This window comes from Trachypithecus francoisi, unplaced genomic scaffold (assembly GCF_009764315.1).
Source record: "Trachypithecus francoisi isolate TF-2019V2 unplaced genomic scaffold, Tfra_2.0 Lachesis_group21, whole genome shotgun sequence".
In the NCBI taxonomy this organism is placed as follows: Eukaryota; Metazoa; Chordata; class Mammalia; order Primates; family Cercopithecidae; genus Trachypithecus; species Trachypithecus francoisi.
In genome coordinates, this window is record NW_022681467.1 from 37,787,799 (window position 1) to 37,815,469 (window position 27,671).

Below are 27,671 nucleotides of genomic sequence, written 5' to 3' on the forward strand. Positions count from 1 at the left end.
TCACTGTTATAACCATTTTATGGGGGGCAGGATAGCACCTAGGGAAGAAAAATGGTAAGTTTGACCCAATTCCTTATTGAGAACATGGTAAAGATCTTTCTGTCTGTCTGTCTCCCTCCCTCCCTTCTCCCTTCCCTCCCCACCCCTTCCCTCCTCTCTTTTTTCTTTCTTTCCTTTCCCCCTTCCTTTCAATTCCTCTCTCTTTCTCTTTCTTTCCTTCTTCTTTCTCTCTCTCTTTCTCTCTTTCTCTCTCTCTCTCTCTCTCTCTCTCTCTCTTTCTTTCTTTCTCCTTCCTTCCTTCATTCCTTCCTTCCCCTTCCCTTCCTTTTCTTTCTTTCATGGAGTCTAACTCTGTTGCCCAGGCTGGAGTGCAGTGGCATGATCTTGGCTCAATGCAAACTCCACCACCTGAGTTCAAGTGTCTCTCCTGCCTCAGCCTCCAGAGTAGCTGAGATAACAGGTGCCTGCCACCACACCCAGCTAATTTTTGTATTTTTAGTAGAGACAGTTTCACTGTGTTGGTCAGGCTGTTCTCAAACTCCTGACCTCGTGATCCCCCTGCCTCGGCTTCCCAAAGTGCTGGGATTACAAGCGTGAGCCACCGTGCCCAGCCAGAAGATCTGTTTTTCAAGCCTACTTGCCAGCCTCTGAAGAATCCTAGTGACTTCTCATAGTAATAAAGGTGTGCAAGTCACAAGGGAGTCAATGTTATAGGGAAACAGTCTCTGAATAATTGCCCTTATGGGATGTCAAAGCTTTGAGGATCCCTGACAGCTGCAATGAGAGGTCTGGACTGTAATTCCTATCCTTCTTGTCTATTGAAATGCATCAGAAGAACCAGGGTTAAATCCTGGCTCTACTACTTATTAGTCAAAGGCTTTGGGCAACTTAATATAACATATTACATGTTAAGCCATGTATTAGTTATCCACTGCTACCTGACAAACTACCCCCAACCACAGCAACTTAAAATAACAAACATATACGATCTCTGTTTCTGCAGATCGAAATCTGGTTGCAGCCTAGATGTGTATCTCTGGCTCAAGGTCTTTTGTGAAGTTGCACTCAGGCTGACAGCTGTGGCAATGATCTCATCTGAAGACTCAGCTGGGAGAGAATTCAAGTTAACTGATTTCATATTTACTGACATGATACTGGCAGATTCAGTTTTTCATGGGCTACTGCAGTATGGGACTCAGTTCCTTGCTGGCTGTTGGCTGGGCATCTCCCTCAATTTCTTGCCAAGTGGGCCTCTTCATAGGGCAACTTACAACATGGTAGCTAGCTTCCCAAGGAACAGGAAGTGGGAGTGAGAAAGAGCACCCAAGATAAAAGCGACAGTCTTCTTAAAGACAAATCTTGAAAGGGATATCTCATCACTTTTTCATATTCTATTCATTGGAAGCCAGTCACTAGATTTAGGCTGCAATGAGGAAGGGCGTTATATAAGAATGTGGCATAGGAGGCAGGGATCATTGGGGCCATCTTAAAGGGTGCCAACCACAAATGCTAATATCACTCTGCAATGTTTTTGTGAGAACCCAAAGAGATAATGTTGATGAAAGAGCATTTAAATATACACATGTAAGAGTATATTATAATAATTCATTTCAAGGGGTACAATCAAAATCTTCCAGCTGACTTTGCTTAGCTTTGCCAAGTATTCTGAGCCATTAACTTAATAAAAGTATTTTTTAATTCATGAAAGCTTCTAAAGTACCCTCTTTACACTTTTCCAAAGAGTTTTCCAAGTTCTGATTTTTCAAGGAAAGTAAATGGTTTAATTTTCCTTACCACATGAATTGCCATTGACAACCATCTTTAATCATTAAAGAGTTAACAATGCACTTTCAATTGCTTTACCCAGATAAAAAATTCATTCCCTAAGAAAATGAATTAGCTACATAATTGACAGCCGACTGCAGTAATAGAACACTAATTAAGTGATAATTCTACGTAAAAAGTATAATGTGATGAATTTGCTAAACAATGGCCTAATAAATTTTCATGCTAAATAAATGGCTTGGAATGGTGACTAAACACCACATTCAGGGTCAGTTGAAAAAGCAGTGATGCTTTCAGAAAACAATGACAGAAGTGACTGTGCCAGCTAACATCCTTAACAGTATTACACTGGGCTCTTTGCCAAGCAGGGCCAAGTGACTAAGTCTAAATGGGGTAGGTGTACCGGAATCTGGAGGGCTGGAGCAATCACCATGGTGATAGTATGGGTGACTAGCCTAAATGAAGGCTTGGAACAGCCCAGTATAGCCAGCTGTAATAATAGCAGAACTCAGCAATGGGCAAGTAGATGGAAAATTCAATCCCAGATCGTCCTGAGCTAAAGAAGATCAGGGCCAGCACCAAGGACAGATCCTGAATGCAGTGGCTCCAGGGGAGATTCCTGCAGATAGACATGTTTTGTCATAAACAAGGAAGTCAAAGATTACAGTTTTCTCCTTACCCCAGAAGGCTAGGCTAGTGGTGAGACTCAGCTCTCATAGGCACAAGGGTCTTCACTATTTTTTGGAAGCACCATGGTTTCAACCCATTTAATTTACAACACTGCCTTCTGAAAGGATCTGAATTCAGAGGAGAAGTCCATATTTCTCATGGGTTCCACTGGTTTTGACTGACCTTTACAGCTGGAATGGGGTTCTAGCTTTCACATATCAGGCACATGCTTGCCTTGGGAGCCTCTAATAGAGACACTCTTTGCTGACATGGCTCACATCTCTTACCTTTTTAGTCTTTAGTCAGATGTCATCTTCTATAAAACTGCAGTCCTCCTCCACTTATGATGCCTGATCCCATTCGGCATGTTCTGTTGTTTCAGAGCACCCTCACTTGTTATTATATCATATCATATAATGTACTTATCTTTTGATGCCCATTGCTTATTTCCTGTCATTCTTTCCATGTCCTACCATGAATGGAATGTAAGCTCTAGAAAGACAGGGAATTTTTAATTTCTGTATTCTTCACTGATGTAGATTAAGAGCCTATAGTATGTCGGGCACATAGTAGGTGCTCAACAAATCTTGTTGAATAAGTGAGTGGCAGCACGATCTGAAACTTGTTACACTCTAACCTCTGAAGAGAGCAGTGAAATCTTAGAAATCAGTGGAGTAAACAAGAGCCTGTATCCTCTGATTTTAAGACACCACTGTCCCAGCATTCCATCCTCTTAGTGGCTTCAGAGGTGTCTGCATATTTCTCATGATTTGGGACAGCGTATATTATAGTAGTAGGACCATATGCAAGAGAAAGATTAAGTTTAAATCCCAGCTCTACTACTAATAGCTATGTGACTTTGAGCAAGTTATTTAATCTCCCTGAACCTCAATCTCCACATGTGTGAAAGAAGCCTAGTACCAACAATAACCATCACCTCATAGGTTGTAAGGATTAAATGATGTAACATATGCACAGCATCTAGCATAGTCCTCAGTACATAGTTAGGGCTCAGTAAAAATTAGTTTCTTCTACTTTCCCATTTAAATACAATATGATACATCCCTTGATACATAAGAGTAAATTGACTTTTCAGATTATGCCAGATATTGGGAAGGCTAAAAAGGGCATGAAATTGTAGAAGGGTAAGCTGTGACTGGGGAAGTGTAAAAGGCTAGGGCCCTCTGGAGGACAGAGGGGAGATCACAAGGGTAGGGGCAGCAGGTGTCACAAAGTGTGTCTGAAGAGTGTTCCCTCTGTTTTCCAGGGCTACACTGAGTGGTAGAGAGTCCAAGGAAGCCAGTATTTGGTGATGGGGCATTTAGAACTGATGACTAGGACAAAGACACCAGGATCAGGATTTTCTAAGACATGGAGGTGCAAAGTACACCATATATCTTTTCAAGACTAGTGCATGGTCCCCTCCCTTGTCCTCCTCCCTCAACCTTCCTCCATGGGATTAAAATCTAAGAGTAACCCTAGTCATCCCTATGTCTGCAGGTCTTCATAGTCCTAGCAATGCATAAGATCAGTTGACTGAATACTGAATAGTGCAAGTGAACCACTGTGATCTCTCCTGACTTAAAATTAGCATAATGATTCATTCAACAAATACCATTCAATCATATTCATATGCCAAGTACCATACTAGTCTCCAGGTAATATAGTAGTAGTCTGGATAGAAGTGGTCTGTGCAATCATGGTTTAAAAGTCTGGTGAAGATGACAGACATTAACCAACACATTATTAAATGAATAAACATTTGCATACAAGATATTTCTGACACATGCTAGGAGGGACTAGAATGTAATAAACTTAAAAAAAAAAAACAAGTAGCCACTGTTTAGATAGAAAATTTAGTGAATCCATCAAAAGAAGGCATTTAATCATAGACCTGAAGGATGAAAAATGGCTAAACAGTGAAATATAGAGTGGAAGACTGTTCTGGAAAGAGCAAACATAATTGTGAAAGCTATATTTTGGGAAATGCTTAGTGTTTTCAAAGAACAGGAAGGAGGTCAATATGACTGGACTATACTGAGCAAGACAGGGAGTAGCCAGAGATGAGACTAAAGATGTTGACAGAAGTCATGCCATTCTAAGCCTTGTAGGCCACGAGGTTCTTTTTTACTTCATCTGGAGGGCAATGGGAAACTGATAACGAATTTTTGGTTGAGTAATGGCATTGTGAGTTTACATTTTAAAACTGAAGAACAGGCTAGGCAAATGGCTATTTCATAAATAAAGCATAACGAAGATACTGAGTTATTGGTATGCATCTGCTGATGGATCAATTTGAAAGGAGAATTATGGGATAGAATGAGAAGGGTTACAGAGAGGGTGCCAGGGACCAGATATGCAAGTGTGTGTATTTGCTAGAACACAGCTGGCTGAAGATTCACTGGCTGACCATTTGGGTCCCCACTGCAGCAGAGACAGAAGTGACTGTTAGTTTGGAATGACTTTTATTTTCTGAGTCTCTGTCATGTCTGTACATCAGTGGGAATTTTATCTAACCTAGATCAAAGATCCTGAAGATAAAAGAAGGTTTCACCTTGGAAAAACTCAACTGGTCCAATGAGATATTAACCGAATAAGGACACTCATTTCAAAGTCAGACATGTCCAAAAATGTCCAGGTATCAAACCCTCAAAATATTGACTAATCAGTACAATATGGAGCAAGTAGGGAGATCTAGTCAACACTCTCAGCTTAAAAATGGTTTCAAGAATGGAATGCCATAGAACACCTTCTCTTTACCATTGCTTCATTACAAAGAGTTGGCTATACCTGTTGGGTTGCAGTGATTGTTAATCCTACAAGCAGGTGTGTGTGTGTGTGATCAAATTTCCATGTGCACCAGTATTTTGTGCTGTCACTTTCCTTGAAGTCTCATATATGCAGAAACAATACTTACTTAAAGCTTTATCCACTCCGACTCTCCAAAACATTTACCTCACTATCACTAAGATGATCTTTCTAAAACTGGACTCCTTTTAGTCCAGTTTTCTTTCTGCTTCTTAAAATCTATGTTAGCTCCTTGCAGAAACGTAATACATTTGCAACTCCCTAGTATTCGAGACCCCAGTTCCTGATTACCTCTTCAGGTTCACCTTTTACCACTTAATCCTATGGTTCTAATATTTCAAGTACTACAGAGAAGCCAAACCTTGTATAATTATAAGTGCAGTGTAAGGAAGGTCTTCCTGGGAACTTAATGGCAAGGAAGACCAGCACCATGGATAGAGACACCGTCCCCTGCCCTTCACACTGTCTTTCAGGATGTAGGAAGAAGTTAATATTACTGATGTCTTTTGGACTCTGGATGTTAGGGAATACATTTATACTAACAAGGAATTGTACAAGAGAGCAAAAACTATAGATTTGTAAAATTTGCAGAGACTACCAAACTACGTGCTTGTAATGGCAGAATTATCACTCTAATCCAAGTGGAAAATGGAGATTTTGAAAATATTCCTATTATTGGCTATATTAGCCAAGTAGACTTTCCCACCTCTATGCCCCTGTGTATGTATTCTCTTATTTTAGAATAATGTGGTAGCTTGTCTCCAGGATGACCACAATTGATTCCTTCTCTTCCTATATGCATATGCCATTTTTCCTATAGAAGGGTTGAGTCTGCTCTTCTACTTAAATTTAGGCTAATGTGTGACTGCCTTTTTTTTTTTTTTTTTTTTGAGACGGAGTCTAGCTCTGTCGCCCAGGCTGGAGTGCAGTGGCGCGATCTCGGCTCACTGCAAGCTCCGCCTCCTGGGTTTACGCCATTCTCCTGCCTCAGCCTCCCGAGTAGCTGGGACTACAGGCGCCCGCCATCTCGCCCGGCTAGTTTTTTGTATTTTTTAGTAGAGACGGGGTTTCACCGTGTAGACCAGGATGGTCTCGATCTCCTGACCTCATGATCCACCCGTCTCGGCCTCCCAAAGTGCTGGGATTACAGGCTTGAGCCACCGCGCCCGGCCGTGTGACTGCTTTTAACAATGATATACAGCAGAAGTGAAGCTGGCTAGTTCTGAGCCTAGATTTAGGAGGACTAGCATTCCTTCTGGCTTTCTCAAAACACTTGCTCTGGGGGAAGACAGCTATCATGCAAGACGTACAGTTACTGTGAGTCTGTCATGCTACAGGGAAGCCTAAGGTGGATATATAGGGAAGGAGGAATTTCAACCAACCCTAGAAGTTGCAGTCATTATAGCATAGGGGTTAGATATGCAAATGAGGGAGCCATTTGGGCCTTCCATCCCTGACAGATGCCACCTAAGGAAGAACTGAGGTCCCAGACATGTTGTCCTACAAGAGCTGTCACAGTCATCTCCAGCCATTCAAGTCATCCCAGCTGAGGCTCCACATTTTCAAGCAGATACAAGCTATCCCTGTTGTAACCTCTCCAAATTCCTGGCCCAAAAAATTATAAGCCAAATACAATAGTTGTTGTTTTACACTGTTAAGTTGTGGTATGGTGTGTTACACCAAAACAAAGGGCAATAACTTATTTCTTCTTTTCTGCATTGACTAATTCTGACCACACATTATTTAAGATTCAACTTCTCTATGATGTTTTCTTTGATCACCTTGAAGTAGCTTAAGGATTCTATTTCTATTTCCTGCTGGTATTTCCTTCTTTCCTTCCTTCCTTCCTTCCTTCCTTCCTTCCTTCCTTCCTTCCTTCCTCCCTCCCTCCTTCCCTTCCCTCCTTCCTTTCCTCCCTCCTCCTCCCCTCTCCCTCCTCCTCTTCCTCCTCCTCCTCCTCTCTCTCTCTCTCGACAGAATTTCACTCTGTTGCCTAGGCTGGAGTGCAATGGCATGATCTCGGCTCACTGCAACCTACACCTCCTGGGTTCAAGTGATTCTCCTGCCTCAACCTCCTGAGTAGGTGGGATTATAGCCATGCACCACCACGCCCGGCTATTTTTTTTTTTTTTTTGTATTTTTAGTAGAGATGGGGTTTTGCCATGTTAGCCAGGGTGGTCTCGAACTTCTGACCTCAAGTGATCCACCCACCTCAGCCTCCCAAAGTGTTGGGATTACAGGCATAAGTCACTGCACCCAGCTCATTCCTGCTAGTATTAAACTCATCTTGGCTTCTTCTCACCTAGAGAAGAAGTTGATATCCTATCAACTCACCATGGCTTCTTCTCGCCTAGAAAACCAGCATGGTCCAGATATCTTCCTTTTTACCTCACAGTTTTTACTTCAGAGTTTCAGTAACTGGAGAAACATCTTTGCTGCCAGGACAAGTGGTATAGAAAAGCCAGGTCTCCATGACCACATAGATTAAACCCATGTAACAGGTGCCCATCACCTCCCAGAACCTCCTCAGAATACTGTTGTTCCCATGGCTACCTGTAAGGTCATCCATCCTATCGAGAACCACAACCTATTGTTATATATGCTTCTTTTCTTTACTGTTTTTCTTGGTTCTTCCATAGGGAGGGCCATATAGTAGCCCATCTGAATTTCTGCCTATATTTGTATGTGGTCTGATGATCACCAGCTGAACTCTCTTCCTATTCCTATGATTGAAGGACGAATTGTATCAGATTCCCAGACCCAAATGGTTGACTTCTTGAGGATATTTTGAGTAGCAGCTTCTAGTTTTGTAGGAACCATAAAAAGAGCTTTATAAAATTCCCTTCAGTGTTGGCTACTGTGGGTGGTGGCAGGAGTGGGAGAGCAGCTAAGATCCAGATAGCATCTAACTGGCAAGCCATCATCCTTTGATTTCTTTATCCACCTTTATTCAATTCTGAATGCTGAAAACAGGACAATAGTTTGTGATGTCAGCTGTATCAAGCTTTCTAAATATTCCTTTTAGTTTTCTCTGAGCATGTAGGATTTATATACCCATCTTGTCTATTTATCCAACTATTCATCTACCCATCTGTCAAGAAGAGTTTCAGGTATTCATTCTGTGCCACACACTGTGCCAAATGTTGAGGATACAGTAATAAGCAGAAAATAAATGGTCCTTCCCTCTCAAGCTTGCCATCTAACAGAGGGGTCAGACACTCTGCTGAGGATAGAGTAGTAAACAAAAACATTGTCCTCCTTTCTTCACCTTCCCATGTAGTAGGGGGGTCAAGTCGTAAACACATTTGCAAACTACAGCCATTGCTGAGAAAAAAGGTGGAACACAATTATGTGATAGCACCTAACAAAAGAAATCCAATCTGGTAAAGGGAGAAGGGGGTCAGGAAAGGAAGAAATGTAAGAATGGAGGTCTAAAGGAATCAATTAGGAGAAGAGCTATGGGTATGGCTATGAGTGTAGCCAGGGATCTAGATGAGGAGTTGGAAAACATTTCTGACAAAGACCAGACAGTAAATATTTTAGGCTTTGTGGGCTAGGTGGTCTCTGTGGCAACTACTCAACTCTACCATTGTAGTACAAAAGCAGCCACAGGAAATGCATGAACAAATAAGCATGGCTGTGTTCTAATAAAGCTTTATTCTAATAAAGACACAGTGCACTGGATTTGGCCTATAGGCCTCCCATCCCACACTCCTTCTACCACATTCCTTCTACCACAGGACCTTTGACCACGCCATTGCTCTGTCTAGCAGTAGCATGGTCAAAGGTCCTGTGGTGGAAGGAGTGTGACAAAGTTTAAGTACTGTGAGAAGATTATGGTGTCACTGGGAGCTCACAGGGAAAGGGGAAATGAGATGAGGGAGCCTGGGGAAGGTCAGAAGGACAAGTCCTATATGTGAAATCAGGATTGGGACTTTGATCTTTAGCTTATAAACAATCAGAAGCAATAGAATTGTTTTAACCCAGGGATAAGTGGGGCAACATGTTTAGATTTGCCTTGAAAAGGCCTCCCTGGCTGCTATGAAAAAAACAGACTAGAGAATGACAAGGATGGATATGAGGATTATTTAGGAGTTGTGGATCTTATTCAGGTAAGAGATGATGATGACTTGGATAAGGATGGAGGTAGTGGAAATGGAGGAAAATAGATGGATTCTAGATATATCGAAGATGTAGACTTATCAAAACTTGGTGTTGAACTCGATGTGGGAGGTGAGAGAGAGGAATGTGTCAAGATTAATCTATGTTACATCTCTGCTGAATGTATCCTTGCTATTAAGGGGAATTGAAATTTTATTTCATTTTCAGCCTCCATATAATTAGGATATCAACTCATATGACTGGTAAGTTGAAAAGTAAATCATCTGAACAGAGATGAATCACAGGTTAATGGTCCACGACAGCTCCCCCACCCTCACTGGACACCATTCTCTTGGCAGCTTCTGCACACAGCTCTACTGGACATGCCAAGTCATATAACTATTATCTGTGTTCCCTATTTCATGGGCTTTTATGAGAGTAGAAATGTCATTTATTATGCCACTAATAGTTATTATTTTGATTAGTGGAAACTTGTGCTCATTTAACATCTGTCTATTCTACAGGCGAGTGTAAATTTGAGATGTGTTTGATGTCTGGTGGTGTGGGCAGTTCTTTCCACCTAGTTAAGAACATCTCACTAAAAGTCAACCAGTGCTGAGTAACTAAACATCATGGAACCCCTTCTCAAAATTGTGTAGGAAGCAACCCAGAGAATTATGGAAGTGGTGATGCACTGAGCATAGGGGCTTTGCCCATCCTTGGCCCTTTGCCATTTCCTTCTACTACCTCACATGCAGCTTTTCAATCTTTGTGATAGTCAATCCTATGGCTCTTCCATTGACTTTCCTAGATCCACTCCCAACCGTTAATACATAAACCAGACCTCAGGTTCTTGCCGTAAATTTCTACTTTGAATATAGAGATCCTATCACAATCCAGGGTGAGTAGATGTTGATGGAGTCCTCTAATCCATCAACTCCTTCACACATTCTGAGTTCCATCCCAGGATCCAGGTGGATTTCCAGAATGCTCTGCACTTGGACCACATTTACACAGCCCCATTTATAGTCCACTGTTTTGATGTTATACCCTGAGCTTTAACTGACGGCTTTTCTAAATAGGTCCTCCTATATGTAAGTCTTGGCTCAAAGTTCTGGTTCTTCCATTAACTTGCCGTGTGATCCAAGGCAATGAGTTTCACCACTGTGGGCCGCAGTTTCCCTATTCATGGCAAAGTCTCCAATCACATTGTATACAAAATGTAGTGAACATTTATATTGCCAGGCGAGGCCCCTCTGCTGAGATCCAGACCCCCAGAGCCCACTGCCAACCTGGCATCTCTTCCATGACTCAATAGCACCTCAAACCTAATTGCCCTAGATGTAAATGCCCCCTCTTCTGCTTCAAATCTGGCCCCTTCCTGTGCTATCTCATTTAGCATCATCACCACCTACCTGGAGTGAGTATAAGCAGAAAGGAAGAGCTTCAGGGCTAAGGCCGGGGACACTTCAATGATTAGAGGTTGGGAACAAGAGGATGAACCAGTAAAGAAGAACGAGAAGAAATGGTTAGGGAGGAAGGCAAAAAACAAGTAGAGTAAAAGTCAAGCAAAGAAAATGTTTCCAGAAGGAGGGGCTGCTGATATGTCCGTCATGTGAACCTAGGTTCAAGCCCAGGCTTGGTTTCGTGGTAGCTATATGACCTTGAGCAAGTTACTTAAGTTCTCTGAGCCTCAGTTTCCACAACATGCCTCATAGCATAGTTGAGCATATTAAATGAAATGAGGCATAGAAAGTGCTTTGTCCAGTAATTACTCACAAAATGTTAGCTAGTAAAATTATTATCTGTGTTTTCAACTCATCAAGGCTGTAGCTTTGAGCAGAGGGGGGGAAATTGGTCTCCAAGCTTAGTTTATTCTGCTACCTAGCAACTATATATTTGCATCTTCAACATCACTTCTTTATCCCTGATTACTTTAATAAGCACTTTTTAAGTGCCCTGATATAATTCAGGACCACCTGTGAGGTATAGAGAACAATTTTATTTTCTTCTCAAGATGTAGCGGCCTAGGATAAATTGTCAAAAAGCAACTTCAGCCTTGTAACTTTACTGAGGTCTCTTTGAAAGGGTATTGAGGAAAGGTTGGGCCAGCCGACAGTGACAGTGAAGATCTGTAACTGATAAAATGCACTCTGCTTATCTACAATGGAAAGCTGTATCTATACAACTCAAAGAGCATACAAAGCCGGGTTCCAAAATCACACAAGGACACCTGACACTGGGATCACTCCAATTCCCAAGCAGGTTACCCTTCCTGCTTGGGAATTTAAATTGTACACAAATGTGAAGTCGTTTGTAAAGTGAATTTAAATGGTACACAAATGTGAAGTTGTTTCCAAGGAGGCTCCAGCTACCATTCTAGCTTCATCTCTGGCCATACACTCTTCACACAGAGTATCTTGGATTTCAAAGCCACTTCTCTGAATCCACCAGACCTCACACTTCATACCTCCAAGCTTTTGTCCCTTCCACCTGGGTCAGTCTCTTCTCCTGCACTATTTTCAAATCAAAATCCATCTCCTTACATTGTATTTTCCAAATCACGTAGCCAGAATTAATCACTTGCTGGGTGTCTGATCAGTGTTTCTGGGACACTATACATGCCTTTTCTCTATCACTTATCACATTTATTGAAACTAATCCACTTACAACTCTCCTCTTGGAGGACAGTAATATCATTGAAGGCAGAGACCATGTCTTATTTATCTTTACAATCCCCAAAATGCTTGGCATATAGTCAGCATTCATTGAATATTTAAAGGAACACCTCAGCTACTCCTAAAACCAGGAGATGAAAAGTATAATTCAATTTGGGAAGGTTCTATTTATGCAGAAATCAGATTAGGAGTCTACAGAAAATATTACATAGAAGACAAACCATTGTTGACTGTACTTCATTCCTTTGAAGGGTACCATGGGACAAATCTAGAATGGTCTTGTCCCTAATTAAAGGCCATGGGCCCAATTCTAGCTCTGGTTCTTCTAGTGACTCATTGAGTGATCTTGGGAAAACTCTCTGTGACTCAAATCTCCATTTTTAAGATGAGAAGTTTGGATCAATAACATCTAAGGTAATTTTTAGTTTTAGTTTGATTATGTATAACTACTATATCATTTTTTGAGTCTAATATTCTTCTCTGAAACTTAACGCCTTAGTGTTTCTGATAGAAAATCGGTCAACTGTCTCAAGGCTACCTAAATTTCCATTTTGTAACTTCTAAGGAATAAACAATTCCATTCAACTTTGGGTTGCCAGGAACTTAATAAGTGTGTCCTTTAATCTGTCAGCCAAGTGGACGATTGTAAAATATTCAATAATTCCTGTAAGATATTCAATAAAACTGGAGGGGGCAAACTTGTAACATTCAATTCTTCTACAAGATTCAATTTAATCTTGGAGCAACCTGAAAATATAATTGTTCCTGCAAACAGGATTTTTGCATTTTTGAGTTCTTTTTCACAATGCTCTGTTGAGCTCTCGATTACTGTGTGACTCATCATTGCTTTTCCTTGTAAATTTCCACTCCTTCTATCCTGACTCTTAGATTGTTCACTGTTTAGACAAAAGGAGACAAAATCAAAGATATGGTTGAGAGAGATTCCCAGATTTGGAGATCCTCATAACTATTAATAGGCTTTAGCAGCCTTCAGGTCCAGTACTCCTGTGGCAATAACCTCTTGGTGCATCTTCCCAGGGAGGTGAGCTAGAGTCTTCCTCTCCTAGAGAGCCCATAATTCTACTATCATGAAAGATAGCTTTAGCAAATAAAGAACAAGGGCTTGAGTCTGACAGTCCTGGGCATTACTTTGAGCTATTGATTCTCAAACTTGAACACGCCTCTGAATCACCTGGAAGGCTTGTTAAATCTGATTGCTTGGCCCTAACCCTCAAGTTTTGGGTTTAGCAGGTCTGAGGTAGGGCCTGAGAATTTGCTTGTAACAAGTTCCCTGGGGATGCTGATGCTGCTGTTCTGGAGATCATGCTTTGAGAACTACTGCTTTGAGCAGATGCCTCAGTGTCTGTGGCCTTAAGTTTCCTTGTCTATAAAATGGGAATGATAACATCTACAGAAGGCAGCATGGAGGAGTAGTCTTGGGCTAAGAGCCTCAGGGTGTCAGGCTGACCTAGGTTTGAGTTCCAGCTCTGCCATTTAAAGCTACAAAGCCTTAGGCAAGTTCCTTACTATTTTAAAGCCTGTTTCCTCACCTTTAAATTATCAGGTATAATCATAACACTTATTTAATTTTCCCACTATACCAACGAGATAGGAATGCATACAGAACACTCAACATGGAAATGGGCATATAATTAATGCTCCATAGATAATAACTAGGATCATAAATATTAACAATGTAATAATTACTACATTTCGAGGCCCCAGACTAGGAGGATTAAGTGATTGGCTGACACAACCAGAAATAAAAAAAAATAGCCCAGTAGGCTTGGCAAACAGGGCCAAACCTAACAAGAAACAGAAAAGACAAAATGTAAAATCTTTCATTTGGACTCCCAAAGTCATCTTCATCTGGGCTGACTGAGCCCTAGCTGGAAGCCATGATTTCTACATTAGGCAGTCATGTGATGAATATTTAGAGGTTAATTAAAACATGAGTGGTATATTCTAAACCCAGGTTTAGGATCAGAGTGAGGGTGATGGCGGCTCTCTGAACTCCCAGTGACTCAGCCCAATGTAGAGGGTCATGGTTGTCTTGGAAACCACACATTCCATGGGCATGGACCAAATGGAGACAGAAGGGTCAAAAGAGATTTTGAGCAGACTGAAAAACAGAAATTTATTCCGAGGAGGGCTGATGGCTGACGCAGTGACTGTTTAGCCTGAGGGAAGGACCTGGGCACACAGGTAGCTGCAATCAAATATTTGGGGAGGGTGTGGGTGCTGCAGGAGGAGAAGCACTGATTCCATTACCCTGTGTGACACCAGAGGGCAGACAAAGGCCAGCACATGGTTGCTAACTAATACATGGTTGTGTACAAAAGCAGGAATGAATGAAGTTACAGAGGACAGATTTTGGCTTAATCAAAGAGAGAACACATTATGAGAAAAGTTGGAACCAGTTCTGGGCTTGGAACTACAAGATCTTAGTGTGAATTCCAGCTCCATCATTCATTCATTCATTCATATATTCAAACAAGTACTCAATGAGTATCTGATGGGCCAGAGAGTTGGGCAACTGTTAGTGCGTACTGATCAACAACCATGGTGGGGGGTGTTGTGGGGGGTCTAGGAAGCAATGCTTAATACAGCCCTTAGCTTGGGGGCATCAATGATGCCATTTATGAAGTCAAGGTAATAATTCCTAACTGGTTGCATTGTTTTGAGGATCAGAGACAATATGTGAACAGCACCTAGCAAACTGACTGACCCAGAGAAAGTCCCAAGCAAATGTAGCAATCCTTGATATCACACATCATCAAGTCAAGAGTTTCCCCAGAGAAGATCAGGATCAGGCCAATTTTCCCAGAGACCCATTTCCCAGCCAGCTGGCCATCTTTCTGAAAGGGTTAAGGAATCTTTACAAAGAATTTACCACCACCTCAGTCAGCCTCTATTGTTTTAAAAAGCCATGATCTGTCTTCCTTATTTGAATTGCTTTAGTTACATAACATGTTCCTAAAATAATCTGGCTAAAATTTTGCCTGGTACTTCCTTATGCCTGCCTCATCTCTAATGAACCATCCCAAGGGAGTATCAAGCCTGAACATTCTCTGACTTTCCCATAAAGAAACCCTTTTATGAGTTCTGTGTGGGAAAGAACAGGGAGAACATCAGGTTTCAGGGTCCACCCTCCTCATTGCCAGCAAATCTCTCTCAAGGTTACTGTGTGCTGCCTGCCAGGTATATTTTGGTCACGTTGGAAGTTACAAAGTCAGGGAAAGGGTCCTGTGGCTCTTTGTGTAGGCTTCCATTGCACAAAGTCCTGTAACAAAGATGCGCTTTCTTGAACCATTTGTCTCCACTGCCAGGCTGCAAGCTCTCTGTTAGGTAGGGGCCATTCTTTGCTCATCTCTCTCTATAACTTCCCAGGGATTGGTCTAGCTTTGGAATGCCTAAGGATGGGACCACTGGTCTGCAGTCCCGCTTTCCTAAGAGGGTCCTAGTAGGATGATTCCGACGGAACCTGTCCATGAGTACGTCCACTTGGCAGCTGCCTTCTTGAGGCAGGAGTTTCGGGGAATAGAGGAACCAGTAAGGAGCACTGTTCTCCCACCCAGAAAGGCTATTTCCCCTTGATTTCCTGTCTCTCCTTCACTCGCCTTCACAGTAGAGACACAGCTAAAGGTCAGAGGAAAGGTAAAGTTGCTTGGTTTTGAAAGTAGAGTATCCGCTCTGGGGTCCAGGGCCCATTATCTATTTGTCATATGACTTTAAGAAGGTCTTTTTTTTTTTTTTTTTTTTTTTTTTTTTTTGAGGCGGAGTCTCGCTCTGTCGCCCAGGCTGGAGTGCAATGGCCGGATCTCAGCTCACTGCAAGCTCCGCCTCCCGGGTTTACGCCATTCTCCTGCCTCAGCCTCCCGAGTAGCTGGGACTACAGGCGCCCGCCATCTCGCCCGGCTAATTTTTTATATTTTTTTAGTAGAGACGGGGTTTCACTGTATTAGCCAGGAGGGTCTCGATCTCCTGACCTCGTGATCCGCCCGTCTCGGCCTCCCAAAGTGCTGGGATTACAGGCTTGAGCCACCGCGCCCGGCCAAGAAGGTCTTTTAATATCTGAGAGCATCAGTTTCCTCAACTGCAAGATGAATTTGATAATAATCATATGGACTGTACAGGGTTACTGAGAGAATGATTCCATATTTGAGCATGCTTATCATAGTACCTGGCACCTTGTGGGAATCTGCTAGGCTCCATGCCAGTACCTGGCCCCAGGCCTCTGTTCAAACAGAACACAGCTGTGGCAGCAGCTTCTGCCCACATGGTAGAAAAGCCGGCTGCCCTATCAGTAAGGAAGTGAAGTTCTCCCTTTCTCCCAGCTGTCAGTGACCTTCCTCAGTTAGATTGGTGAATGCTGGGCTACCATCCACAGCACAGGAGAAGGAACACTGGTTTAGGAGTCAGATAGCCCTATTTGCTTCTAATTCTATCCCTACTGTTTCTTAGTTGTGTGACTTTGGGCTTATTTACTTCAGTTTTCTCTGAAGCTCAATTTTCTCATTCACAAAATAGGAATACTATCTAATGACAGGGTTCCTAGGGAGCTTCAGAGTGGAATTTATATAAAGCACAAGTTTTAGCACATAGTAGGTGCCCAATAAAAGTTTTCTTCTTCTTTGGGCATTTTCTACCAGAAATCTCAGCGCCACAGTGGAATTTAAAAGTTATCAGACTGCGTATTTTAGATTAAATTTTAATATAATATAGTTATATTTCAATATATCCTGGTCCTGACCTTCACATTTTCCTGATACTGATTATTTATTTTTCTATTTTTTAAATTGTAGGTTCTTTTATTGGATATATCCCCAAATTCTTTGCAGAATGACACGGATAGACTCTAACTAAAATCAGGAGAAATGTATTCTCATTACAACTCTGCAATATATGTATGATTTGGGCCATAAAAGCTCTCTGAACCTCAGTTTCCTCATCTGTAGAATGGGAGTAATTAAAAACCTACTAGCTATCTTATTCCTACAGGAATAAGGAACTATTGCTGGAGTGTTTGCAGAAGGACTTTGTAAACCATGAAAGGCTTACAAGTAGATACATGTATTATTTGTGATACAATACCTCATTTTATTCATCTTTGAAACTACCTCTCTCCCCAGACTGTGCCCCATGACTTACAGCACAGGGTTAGGCATGTACTGAGAAAAAGGCCATTAAATCTCACCTCCAAGGTCACACTTAGCAGAGAGCTAGATGGCCCAGTGTCTGTCTCATCACCCTTAGAGAAGGATTGCCTTTACCTTCCAGACATGGAATAATTCAATAGACGGGAAGCATAAAAATAAGGACAGAGTTAACTCCTGGTACCCAGTAGGCAAGTGAATCTGTCAAATGCCATTATGGGAAGAGTAGACAACCAAGTCCCCATATCACAGGAGTTCAGCAAGGATTTGTTCTGAAGCATTTTTGTTTGGACTGAAAATGAACAAGAAGATGACATGTGAACAAAAGAGATAAAGAAGAAGATTTAAGTGCCAGAAGAAAGACCCAGAAAATGATCCCAGTGAGCAAAAGATCACAGAGAAAAATAACAAGTACACAGGGCAGTAAGATCAAAATCAGATTACTTAATAAAAGCTAGCATTTCTTTAAACGGAAAACAATGCACATTGGTTGTCCTTGAAATGTGACATGTACTCCTTTTTTCAAGAATGCCCAGGCACTCCAAAGCAACAGCCATATCTAACAAAGCCCCATCACCCTAGAGCCCTGGAGGTCATTATTCCTATACAATAGTAGGAGGTTTGATTGAATAGATGTCACAGAACGTAGCAGTCACTTGAAACAGAAAACCCCAGAAAATAAACCTGTGCAGGGAGAGGTAGAATTTGAATTAGGCAAGGGCCCACCTGGTCAATAATGAAATAATTGCTCAAGACACATTCTTCTGTAATCTTTTGCAATGTAACAACTATTTTGTGCCCCACCTCTCTCAATGCTCCCTCAACATTTGCACATAATCTCAGGGCCTCCTAAAGACACCGATTCAGAAGCCAGGCAGTCACTTCCCTAATGTCACAAAAATAGATTCAATTCTACATACATCAGGGTGATTTCAGAAGCAATTTCTCATCTCCGGTGTAAGCATTACTTACATTTCTCCCCCTCAAATCTCATCCCAGTGGTTCCACAGGGCATTTTAAAAGGTACCTGATGCATTCTAGGGCAGTCAAAAGATCCTGAGAGTGTTTTTGCAGCTGTAGCCTGAGGACCTCAGATGCATAGACAGTCCTAATGTATTCAGTGATTCAGACAAATGCAAAATTCTAATAATTGAGTATAATAAGTCAATCATTATTTAAATCTTTTAGAAAGCAATATTGTTATAATGAATGCATATATGCAGTTATGTATGCATATTTGTGTATATATGACTGTGTAGGTTTATAAATCTCTGTATGTATTTACATGTCTGTGTAAATATAAAACACATCTGCATGCACATACATACATACCTCAATCATTTGGAAAGTTTGTCCCTGGCCTTTAAAACATCTACTTAGGTTTCATTGGATATTTCTCCTCTTCCTTTATGGCAAGTTAAACTATTTCAGTCTTGGGTGTTTTCATCTTAAGGGTCTAAGTTTTGGCCCATAGCGAACAGTTACAATGTTCTCCTTTCAAACACAAGAAATCAGTGTTACCCAGGTTTGCATTTGAGATCAGAAAGATTGAGAACCAATATCTAAAATTTCAGGGTCACAATGATTGTCATGAATTTTTGGCCATAATCATGTTGCTTTTCAGAGTCCTCCCAGGGTACTTTTACAAACGGAAAAAAAAGTGAGCACAAGAGGCTGGACTGGACAGAAAAGGATGAATTGGTATTACTTGGCCAGTATTTTCAATCAGATAAACTTGCAAATGAACTTCTCTGCCCCAGGGCCAAAAACAGGGGATGCAGTGACCCCTTAGCATAGCCAGAGACTCAGTGAGCTCCTGATAAGCCTTTCTCATTTTTTTCTATTATTATTAATTGACAGTAATTAATTATAGATATATTTATGGGGTATAGTGTGATACATGTATATAATGTATAATAATCAGGATAATTAATATATTAATCACCTCAAAATTTATCATTCCTTTGTGTTAGAAACATTCAAAATCCACTGTTTTAGCTATTTGAAAATATGCAATAAACTGTTGTTAATTATAGTCACCTTACAGTACAATAGAACATTAGAACTTATTCCTCCTTGCTACCTGTAAGTTTGCAACAGAGGTTGGTTTACAGATACAAAATTATAGCTAGGATGTTCCTTTCTTTTAAGGAAAAATCAAGCCCATTTTCTTGTCAACCCTGGTCTGCGTCAACAACCAATTTTCCTGCTTCTAGGAAATGTATGAGTCTCAGTGATTTATCTGGATTGAAATTGGAAAAAAAAGGACTGGCTTCATGGTTAGGCAAACCGCAAATTTGCTCTGATCCCTAAGAAAAACAGAAGTTAAATATTTGCTCATAATCAGTATGTACCATTAGACTTTGTCTTTAAAAGCCATTCTCTAACCTTAAGAAGAACTCAAACTTACCATCACGGGTAATGTGCAAAGTGGTATGATGTGTCTGTTAATATGATGCAAAGGGAAGTACGTCATATTGGCTATGTCATATTTTTGCCAAAATGTTTAACCTGAATGTAATCATGATGAAAGGGTAGACAAATCTGGATTGTGGAACACTCTGAAGGACCACAGCCCTAGACTTTAAAAAAATGTCAAGGCCGGGCACAGTGGCTCACACCTGTAATCCCAACACTTTGGGAGGCTGAGGCGGGCGGATCATGAGGTCAGGAGATTGAGACCATCCTGGTAAACACGGTGAAACCCTGTCTCAACTAAAAAAACACAAAAAATTAGCAGGGCGTGGTGGCAGGCGCCTGTAGTCCCAGCTACTTGGGAGGCTGAGGCAGGAGAATGGTGTGAACCCAGGAGGCGGAGCTTGCAGTGAGTGGAGATTGCACTACTGCACTCCAGCCTGGGCGACAGAGCGAGAGACTGTCTAAAAAAAAAAAAAAGTCAGTATCCTGAAAGAAAAAATAAAGTTGAGAGGGCTGTTCTAGATCAAAGAGAGACACCTGAAAATCAAATTCAATGTGAGCACTCTGATTGGATCCTGGATTAAAATAACAAACAAACAAGCAATAGAGAACATTTGGAGGACACTGAGGCAATTTGACTGTGAACTGGTATATTAGATCACTGAAGTAAGATTATACTTTATTGTGGTTATGTTGAAGAGGTGTCCTAGTTCTTAGGAAACACATGCTGAATTCTCTGGAGGTAGAGTGTCATGATGTCTACAACCTACTTCTAAATGGTTCCAAAATATTTGGAAAAAAAAAAAAAACATGGATAAGGGGAGAAAGAGAGAGAGGGTGAGTACAGCCAAGTGCAAAAGTGCAAATGTTGCAAAATGGTAGCAATTGGTGAATCTAGGTAAAGGGTATATGACTATTCATTCTGCAATCTTCTCAATATTTTTGTAGGTTTAAACTAATCTCTCTTCCTGAAGGCAGCACATCAGTATCTGAGCATAGCTATTGCCTCTGTCCAAGTGCTGTATTCTAAATCTGGGCGCCTATGAGAACTCTCTGAACGACTTACAAAATCCGTATCCCTCAGTTGGGTCCCACCTCTCATCCCCCAGGAGATTTTGATTCTGGAGATCAGGTGTGGGGCCCAGATATGGATGTGTTGAAAATTTCCCCAGGTGGGTTCTGTGCTGCACTGGAGCTTAGAAATCATGGGCCTGAGTTACTCTTAGATCTGGATCCATTAAAAACAAGCTGTGTGGCTCTGGGATGACTGGCCAAACACACTAAGCATTGCATACCTCTTACCTATAAAATGGGAGCAATAATACTAAAGATCTTACAGGACTATGGTGAGGATGAGAGACAGTGTCTACATTATAAAAGGGGATAATTTTTTTCTTTCTTTCTTTATCCTCTCATAGATCCCCATCATCCCCAACTGATCATATCTTGAGTGATTTTTACAAAATGGAATTTCTTCCATTTGTAGCTTACATGGTATGTGGAGGACATCCGTGTATGTACAGATTCTTTTAGACTTCTTGCATTACCCAATTTGGGAAGAGGCTGGGAAATCTAAGTCTATTAACTGGCTGATATCATGGCTGTAAGAATAGAAGTCAGTCTGTCCACAAGGAAGCCTTAGATATTGGCAGTCTTGGAGTTCTCCTTAGGATAAGGGTTAACCCTGATATCTTAACCACTCAAATCTTGGGATCCTTTATTAACTCTGCACAAGGACTCAGGTGCCCTTGACCAATGCCACTTGGAACATTGGCTGTGGCTTGGACCTGGCAAACGTTTGAGGGATGTGGCTTCCAGTCTAAATATGTAGCTCATCAGCCATTGTATTTTGGATAAGTTGCTTCTCTGAGCCTCAGTTTCCTAAGCACTCAGAGTGGAGACAGTCATAATCTATGACTCACCTACCTTATGTGGTGTATGTGAAACACAGATTTGAAAATCTTAAGCCACTCCATTCAGTGTGGCATATTTTCTCCTTAAGGACATAACCATCCTCCTCCTCTTTCTTTTTTACTGCTATTATTTTTAACCTGTCTCTATTTATGTCCACAAGCAGTTAGGATGACTTGCTCCCATTTCCATCTGATTTTTTAAATATTCCTTTTCACCTTAGGATGAACTGCCCCAAGTCTTTGTCAGGGAGAACCTTCATCCCAGTCCATCTCAGGGAAGCATCCATACCCTATGCCTGGCAGCGCCTGATCAATGTGTGGGGTTCACAGCAGAAGTAGTACTAGGGCCGAGCTGGGCCACGGATGTCCCCTTCCCCTTTGTTGGCTCTACTTACTGAATCCGTTGACGTCCTGAGAACTAGAAGAGAAGCCTTCATCATTGCGGCTGGCGCTGAGCTTGGTGGTGGGTTTGTCAGCAGAGGCCACAGGCCCCATCTCCCTCTGGGCTCCACTCTGGGTCTCCTTCTGCTTCTTGGCCAGCTTCCTTTGGGACATGTGCAAGGGGAAAAACCACAGTCAGATGGTGGCAGTTGCATTAAAGCATTGGGAAGATAGATTGTTCTTCCCCAATCCTCATCCTCAGCCCCCAAATCTGGTTCATTCTCCAGAAAAAGAATCAAGGCAGAACAAACCATGAATGGTTTCCGTTTACTCAGAAATAGGAGACTCACGCTGCTGCCTCACCCCCGACAATGCGTGTGTTCTATGTTTGAGCCTAAAATGGGAAATCAATGAGACTCGTACAATGCTTCCCCCACTCTCCTTTCAGAGGAAATCAACAAGACTTGTATTCCTTTCCCCAAGTCTCCTTTCAGAGGGAGGAAGTGGCTAGACTGGCCTTTCTGTTTCTGTAGCTCTGAATGAAATTAAAAATGGAGGCTTGTCTTTCTCAGGAACTGAGCTCATCAAAAACCCACCAAATAATAGTAAAGTGAAGCAGGGGCTAGTGGTTGGAGGTGGATGAGTGTGCAGGTTAGTTTCACAGCTCAAAGGAAGGAAAGTTACAGCTGAATTGATGCAGTCTTATTCCCACGGGAATAAAAGACCCTCAGAACCAGACGGATATTATCATAATATCACTATTTTGATAATAATAGTGTGGAGCAGTGCTTCTCAAATTTTGGTGTAAATTTGAATCACCTGAAGAGTCACACACACACACACAGGCTCTGGATCACTGAAGTAGGACAGGACCTGGAATTCTACATGGCCATCAAGTTCCCCAGGTGATTCTGACACCAACCATTGGAGGTTAAAACCATCAGCTTTGATGTCAGACAGACTCAGGTTCATAGGTTACCTCTGCTGCCTGCTAGCTAGCTGCAAGACCCAGGGCAAATTTCTTACTCTAAATCCTGAACCATTCCTCTATATACTGTGGCAGATGACAGGACCAATCTTATTGGGTTGTGAGGATTAAATGAGACAATGCGTAAAATACACAGAGCACAATGCCTTGCACATAGTGGACACCTGATGCCTAGCAGTTGCTATTCTTGTTTTTTATACTATTGCCAGTGGATCCAACTATATTGCAATGTTCGAATTCCCTCCCCAGCAGCCCCATTGTGGGATCCCATCTCTCCCTGAATTCTTGCAAGTGACATAGACTCTGACCTCACTGAGGAACTAAAAGGTTAAAAAGTTATTTTCTATGGATTTAAAATCTATGTCCTTTAAATTTTAACTGGATTGGTCTCAGATATATCATAAGAGATACAAAAATATGACTAACTCCTCTTGCATATAAGAGTTATTCAAATATTCTAAAAAGCCAACATGGTCCCTCTGAGTTTTTCCAACAAATATGCATCTAAATATAGCTGTCATAGTCCTATCACATGAAAGGCTATAGGTTAAACATCAGATATCTTGAGAGTAAACTTCTCCAGGTCCCTTGCTCCGTCCTTCACAAGAGCAGGCTTCAAATTCAATTTTGGTCATTCCTGTCTCAACGCACAAAGAAGAGATGTCCCAGAGAGATCAAATGCAGTGCAATACAGGGAATAATTTTCCAAGGTTGAGCCCCACTGATCGCGAAACAGATAGTTTCAAGAGGTAACAATCTCGCTGCCAGACGAAGTATAAAAGGAAATGATAAACCTCAACTTAGGCTGGGCACGATGGCTCATGCCTGTAATCCCAGCACTTTGGGAGGCTGAGCTGGGCAGATCACTTGAGCCTAGGAATTGAGACCAGCCTGGGAAACACAGTGAAACCCCATCTCTACAAAAATTACAAAAATTAGCCAGGTGTGGTGGTGCGTACCTGTGCTACTCAGCAGGCTAAGGTGGTAAGATCACTTGAGCCCAGGAATTGAGACCAGCCTGGGCAACATGGTGAAACCCCATCTCTACAAAAATTACAAAAATTTAGCCAGGTGTGGTGGTGCGTACCTGTGCTACTCAGCAGGCTAAGGTGGTAAGATCACTTGAGCCCAGGAGGCGGAGTCTCCAGTGAGCCGAGATCACGCCTCTGCACTCCAGTCTGGGTGACAGAGTGAGACCCCGTCAAAACAAAAACAAAAACACAAAAAAACAAAAACAAAAAAAGAAAACAGAAAAGAAAAATAACCCCAGATCTCAACTTAGAAGTGCTTTAGAGGCATTCACGTGGGACAAATTCCAGTTTGATAGCAACCTCCTTGAAACATGAATCTCATGATCTAGGTGTAGACTTCACAGGAGAATGACAGATGGCATACCCAAATGAGGACAGTTTGAGGAGGGTCTATTTATAAAAGATCTGCTGATAAAGGTCACAAGCATATAGGGACCCAGGATATAACAGCGCGTCAATCGGAGAGCTGTTTATTACCTATGGGACCAGAGGAACACATAGAGGAAGCAGTAACCAGAGCCCCAAAGGAGAGAGCTATGAAGAGGAGGCACCCTGAACAGAAGCAGCAGCTTTCTCTTGAAAGTCCCAGCCAGTCATAGACAACCTCACAGGGAGAGAACCAGAGGCAAAAAAATGCCCTGACTACACCTTATGCCCTTCCTCTGGTCCCCTGTGGCAGCTCTCATTAGCTGAACCCAACAACAAGTCGGAAGTGGCAAGTGATCTTTTTGACAGACTTCATATAGAATACCTCTAGAAGCAGAGAGCACAGTAGAGAAACATAGAGAGGGGAACTGGATCTAGGAATCCCAACCAAGAACAGAAAAGTTGCGTTTTTTTGTTTGTTTTTTGAGACCGTCTTATTCTGTCGCCTACGCTGGAGTGCAGTGGTACAATCTCAGCTCACTGCAGCCTCTGCCTCCCAAGCTCGAGCAATTCTCATGCTTCAGCCTCAGCAGCTGGGACTACAGGTATCTGCCACCACATCCAGCTAATTTTTTGTATTTTCGTAGAGATGGGGTTTCACCATGTTGCCCAGGGTGGGCTTGGACTCCTAAGCTCAGGCAATCTGCCCGCCTTGGCCTCCCTAAGTACTAGGATTACCGGTGTGAGCCACTGTGCCCGGCCGAGAAAAGTTTCTTTATACTTCATGTTTGGGCCATCATTTGAAGAAACATGTAGCCTAAAATGGAATTCTTCATTCATTATTATTATTTTTTTTCCCAAGTTGGCTTGGGGAAAGAAAGGCACTCAGGAAGAGGAATGCATCTTCTGGTTATAATGCTTTGGCCACAGGCGCACTGTTCTACCAGTGAAACGATTCCAGGCAGACGTACAACAAGAAATGAAGCATTGGATCGGTCAGGCAATCAGACAGGGGCAGGGGGGAACGCCAACAAAAGAAAAATGAGCAATTCTGCTGCTGATGACATTTCGAAATTTTATTCTTCATTTATTATCAAAAAGGAGTGTGTTTAAAAATGTATATGTGACCTTCTTAATCATAAATTTGAAAAGATATATAGCAGATTCTTTGCTTCTATCTGAGCTCTGCTCACATGGGCCCAGCAGGAAATAAAAGGAAATCTGATAAGAGAGTTAACTTTAAAACTATAAATGAGTATGTTTCGGAGGCTTTGATATTTCCTTGGGGGCAGAACTCTCAACCAATCTCATTCCATTCAGGGTAAAGTAATATGGAAAGAGTTGTCTTAGGCACAGATCATTGGTTTTCAAAGGAATCATAATAATAATAAAAGCCTCAGTGCTTTTATGAAAAATGGTACTTTATAGAAATGTTTGGGTAGCTCTGAACACCTGTATTCAAAAAAGAAAAACTAAGCATCCCCAAAACACATATTAAAAATTGGAAAGTTAACAGAATTGTAAAAATATCAGATATATTACCTCCTTGGTATTTAAAGCTGATGGCTGACTCTGTATGTTCATGGTGATAATAATGTTATATAATCATTTTAATGTACGGACAGATGTTTTGGCAATTGGCAAAAACAGCTACAAGGTGGAAATGGAGAGGGTATTTGTGGAAGGAAATAAAACACAAAACCACAGTTTGGGGATCTGTATCTATTCTTCCAGAATTCTGAATTTAAGTTGTTAAAAAAGACCTCTCAGTAACACAGAAAAATTGATATTCATCTCCATAGCCAAATAATTTAATTTACTACCCCCAGACCATAGAGGCTGGGTCTCTCTGGTCCCAGGGACAGAATGAGGACCAGGTTGGCTTGATACAATGGAGGAATTTCTAGCAAAGTAGAACTGCTTAGGTCTCTTTTGGAAGTACCTAATGCCTGAATTCCCCTCCCCAATTTTTCTTGTTTGGCAACCTTCTCTTCACCTTTTTAGGCCCTTATTTTTTTCTCTCAACAAAAGAGAAACCCAAATCTGTGAACAGGGCACTGGACCCTTAAACTATGACCCTTTAACTATGGACCAGGCTTCAACTCAGTCTTATTCTCTACACACAACCTTATCCTCCCCTTTCAGAAAACATCAACCACCTCCTCCCACCATACTATTCCTCAATACTCCGTGTTCCTTGATGTGTCCCTCTTCTTCTCCACTGGTCGCCTCCTTTTTATCCTCCAAGGCTCAATGTAAGTGTCACATCTCCTCTGAGGCTTCTCCCTGCTCTTCTACATAGAATTATAATTTTCTCCTCTGGTTTGACTCATCCATTGAACAGGTACATGTATCAGTCTCTGCTAAATGCTACAAGATCATGTCTTCTTGACCTTAATCCTCATGGAACATGAAGACTAATGGCAAAGACAGGCATTAAACAGATACAGAGGTAGAGACAAAAATCACAAAGATGACGAACACCAAGAAGAAATACCTGTTGCTACGTAAGAGGTAGAACCTGGTTTGAACCCTGGCAGCAGATCAGGGAGGGTTTTGGTGCCATGTCAGCTAAGTACTTGTTGAGTCAAACTGCAGTGATTCAACTCTTTCACCTACTATGACAAGAACCTCTTAGGAGAAGGGCTTTTGACTCTTTGCACCTACTCCAATTTCTTGCTGAGTGTCTGGCACATGGCTCAATAAATTTGTTGCACAAATTTATACTTAAAAGTCTGCAATTTGAAGTGTAGAAAAGATGGTCCTCTTACTCTGAACACAAATTGTAACCATTTTAAAAGTAGATACATGCAAAGAAAGAGAAGGAAACACCTGCATAAAATTTTCAGGTGACAGGAATATTTGTAATTAGAAATATTTTGGGTGGCAACTTAGCATTTCCTTCTTGGAATGTTTGTAAAATTAACAAAATGTTCATGGAAGCCAGAGATTTCCCCCGCAGAGCCCACAAAATATCTGCAGGTATAGCATGTTGAAGAACAAAAAGAACACCTCATCCAATAGTCACATGACTCGTGGGATGATCATATAATTCATGGAATTCTCAGAGCCTTCAAAACTCAAGTACTTATGACTTTCTGAATTGGGTTTTTTTTTTTTTTTTTCCCTGTAGTTGCTCTGAGATTTTTGCCAACTGGGTCACACAATTTCACCAGCAGGGGGTACCAAAAGCTGATAAAAAGAGAGTCTGCATAAGCCTGTTTATTCCTCTGCAGGAACATTTCCAAAGCTGAAGAATGTTTTAAGACACAGCAATCCAAAGTTTACTGCTTCTGACAGGTGAGGACGAGGGGACGCGGCCATAGCTCTTGGCATTTTTCCTTCTAACGGATCACTTTGAGCTCTCTCTGACCTTT

General features: G+C 41.6%; 2 protein-coding genes across 7 annotated transcripts in view; both read right to left on the reverse strand.

The window, feature by feature from the left end:
* Positions 1-7,922, reverse strand: part of LOC117068784 (receptor-type tyrosine-protein phosphatase T) — a 123,413-nt gene extending 115,491 nt beyond the window's left edge. For 2 of the 6 annotated variants that reach the window (XM_033186438.1, XM_033186437.1), the window contains exon 1: positions 7,597-7,921. The gene's annotated coding sequence lies outside the window, so the exon portion shown is untranslated. Of the gene's footprint in view, positions 1-7,596 lie in introns of all 6 variants that reach the window. The other 4 variants (XM_033186435.1, XM_033186436.1, XM_033186440.1 and 1 more) reach the window with 2 other exon arrangements.
* Positions 7,923-21,915: 13,993 nt separating this feature from the next.
* The window catches only part of LOC117068313 (receptor-type tyrosine-protein phosphatase T-like), a 112,162-nt gene continuing 106,406 nt past the window's right edge, over positions 21,916-27,671 (reverse strand). The window contains exon 5 of the mRNA XM_033185379.1: positions 21,916-22,072. Coding sequence (XP_033041270.1) covers positions 21,916-22,072 — 157 coding nt within the window. The remainder of the gene's footprint in view (positions 22,073-27,671) is intronic.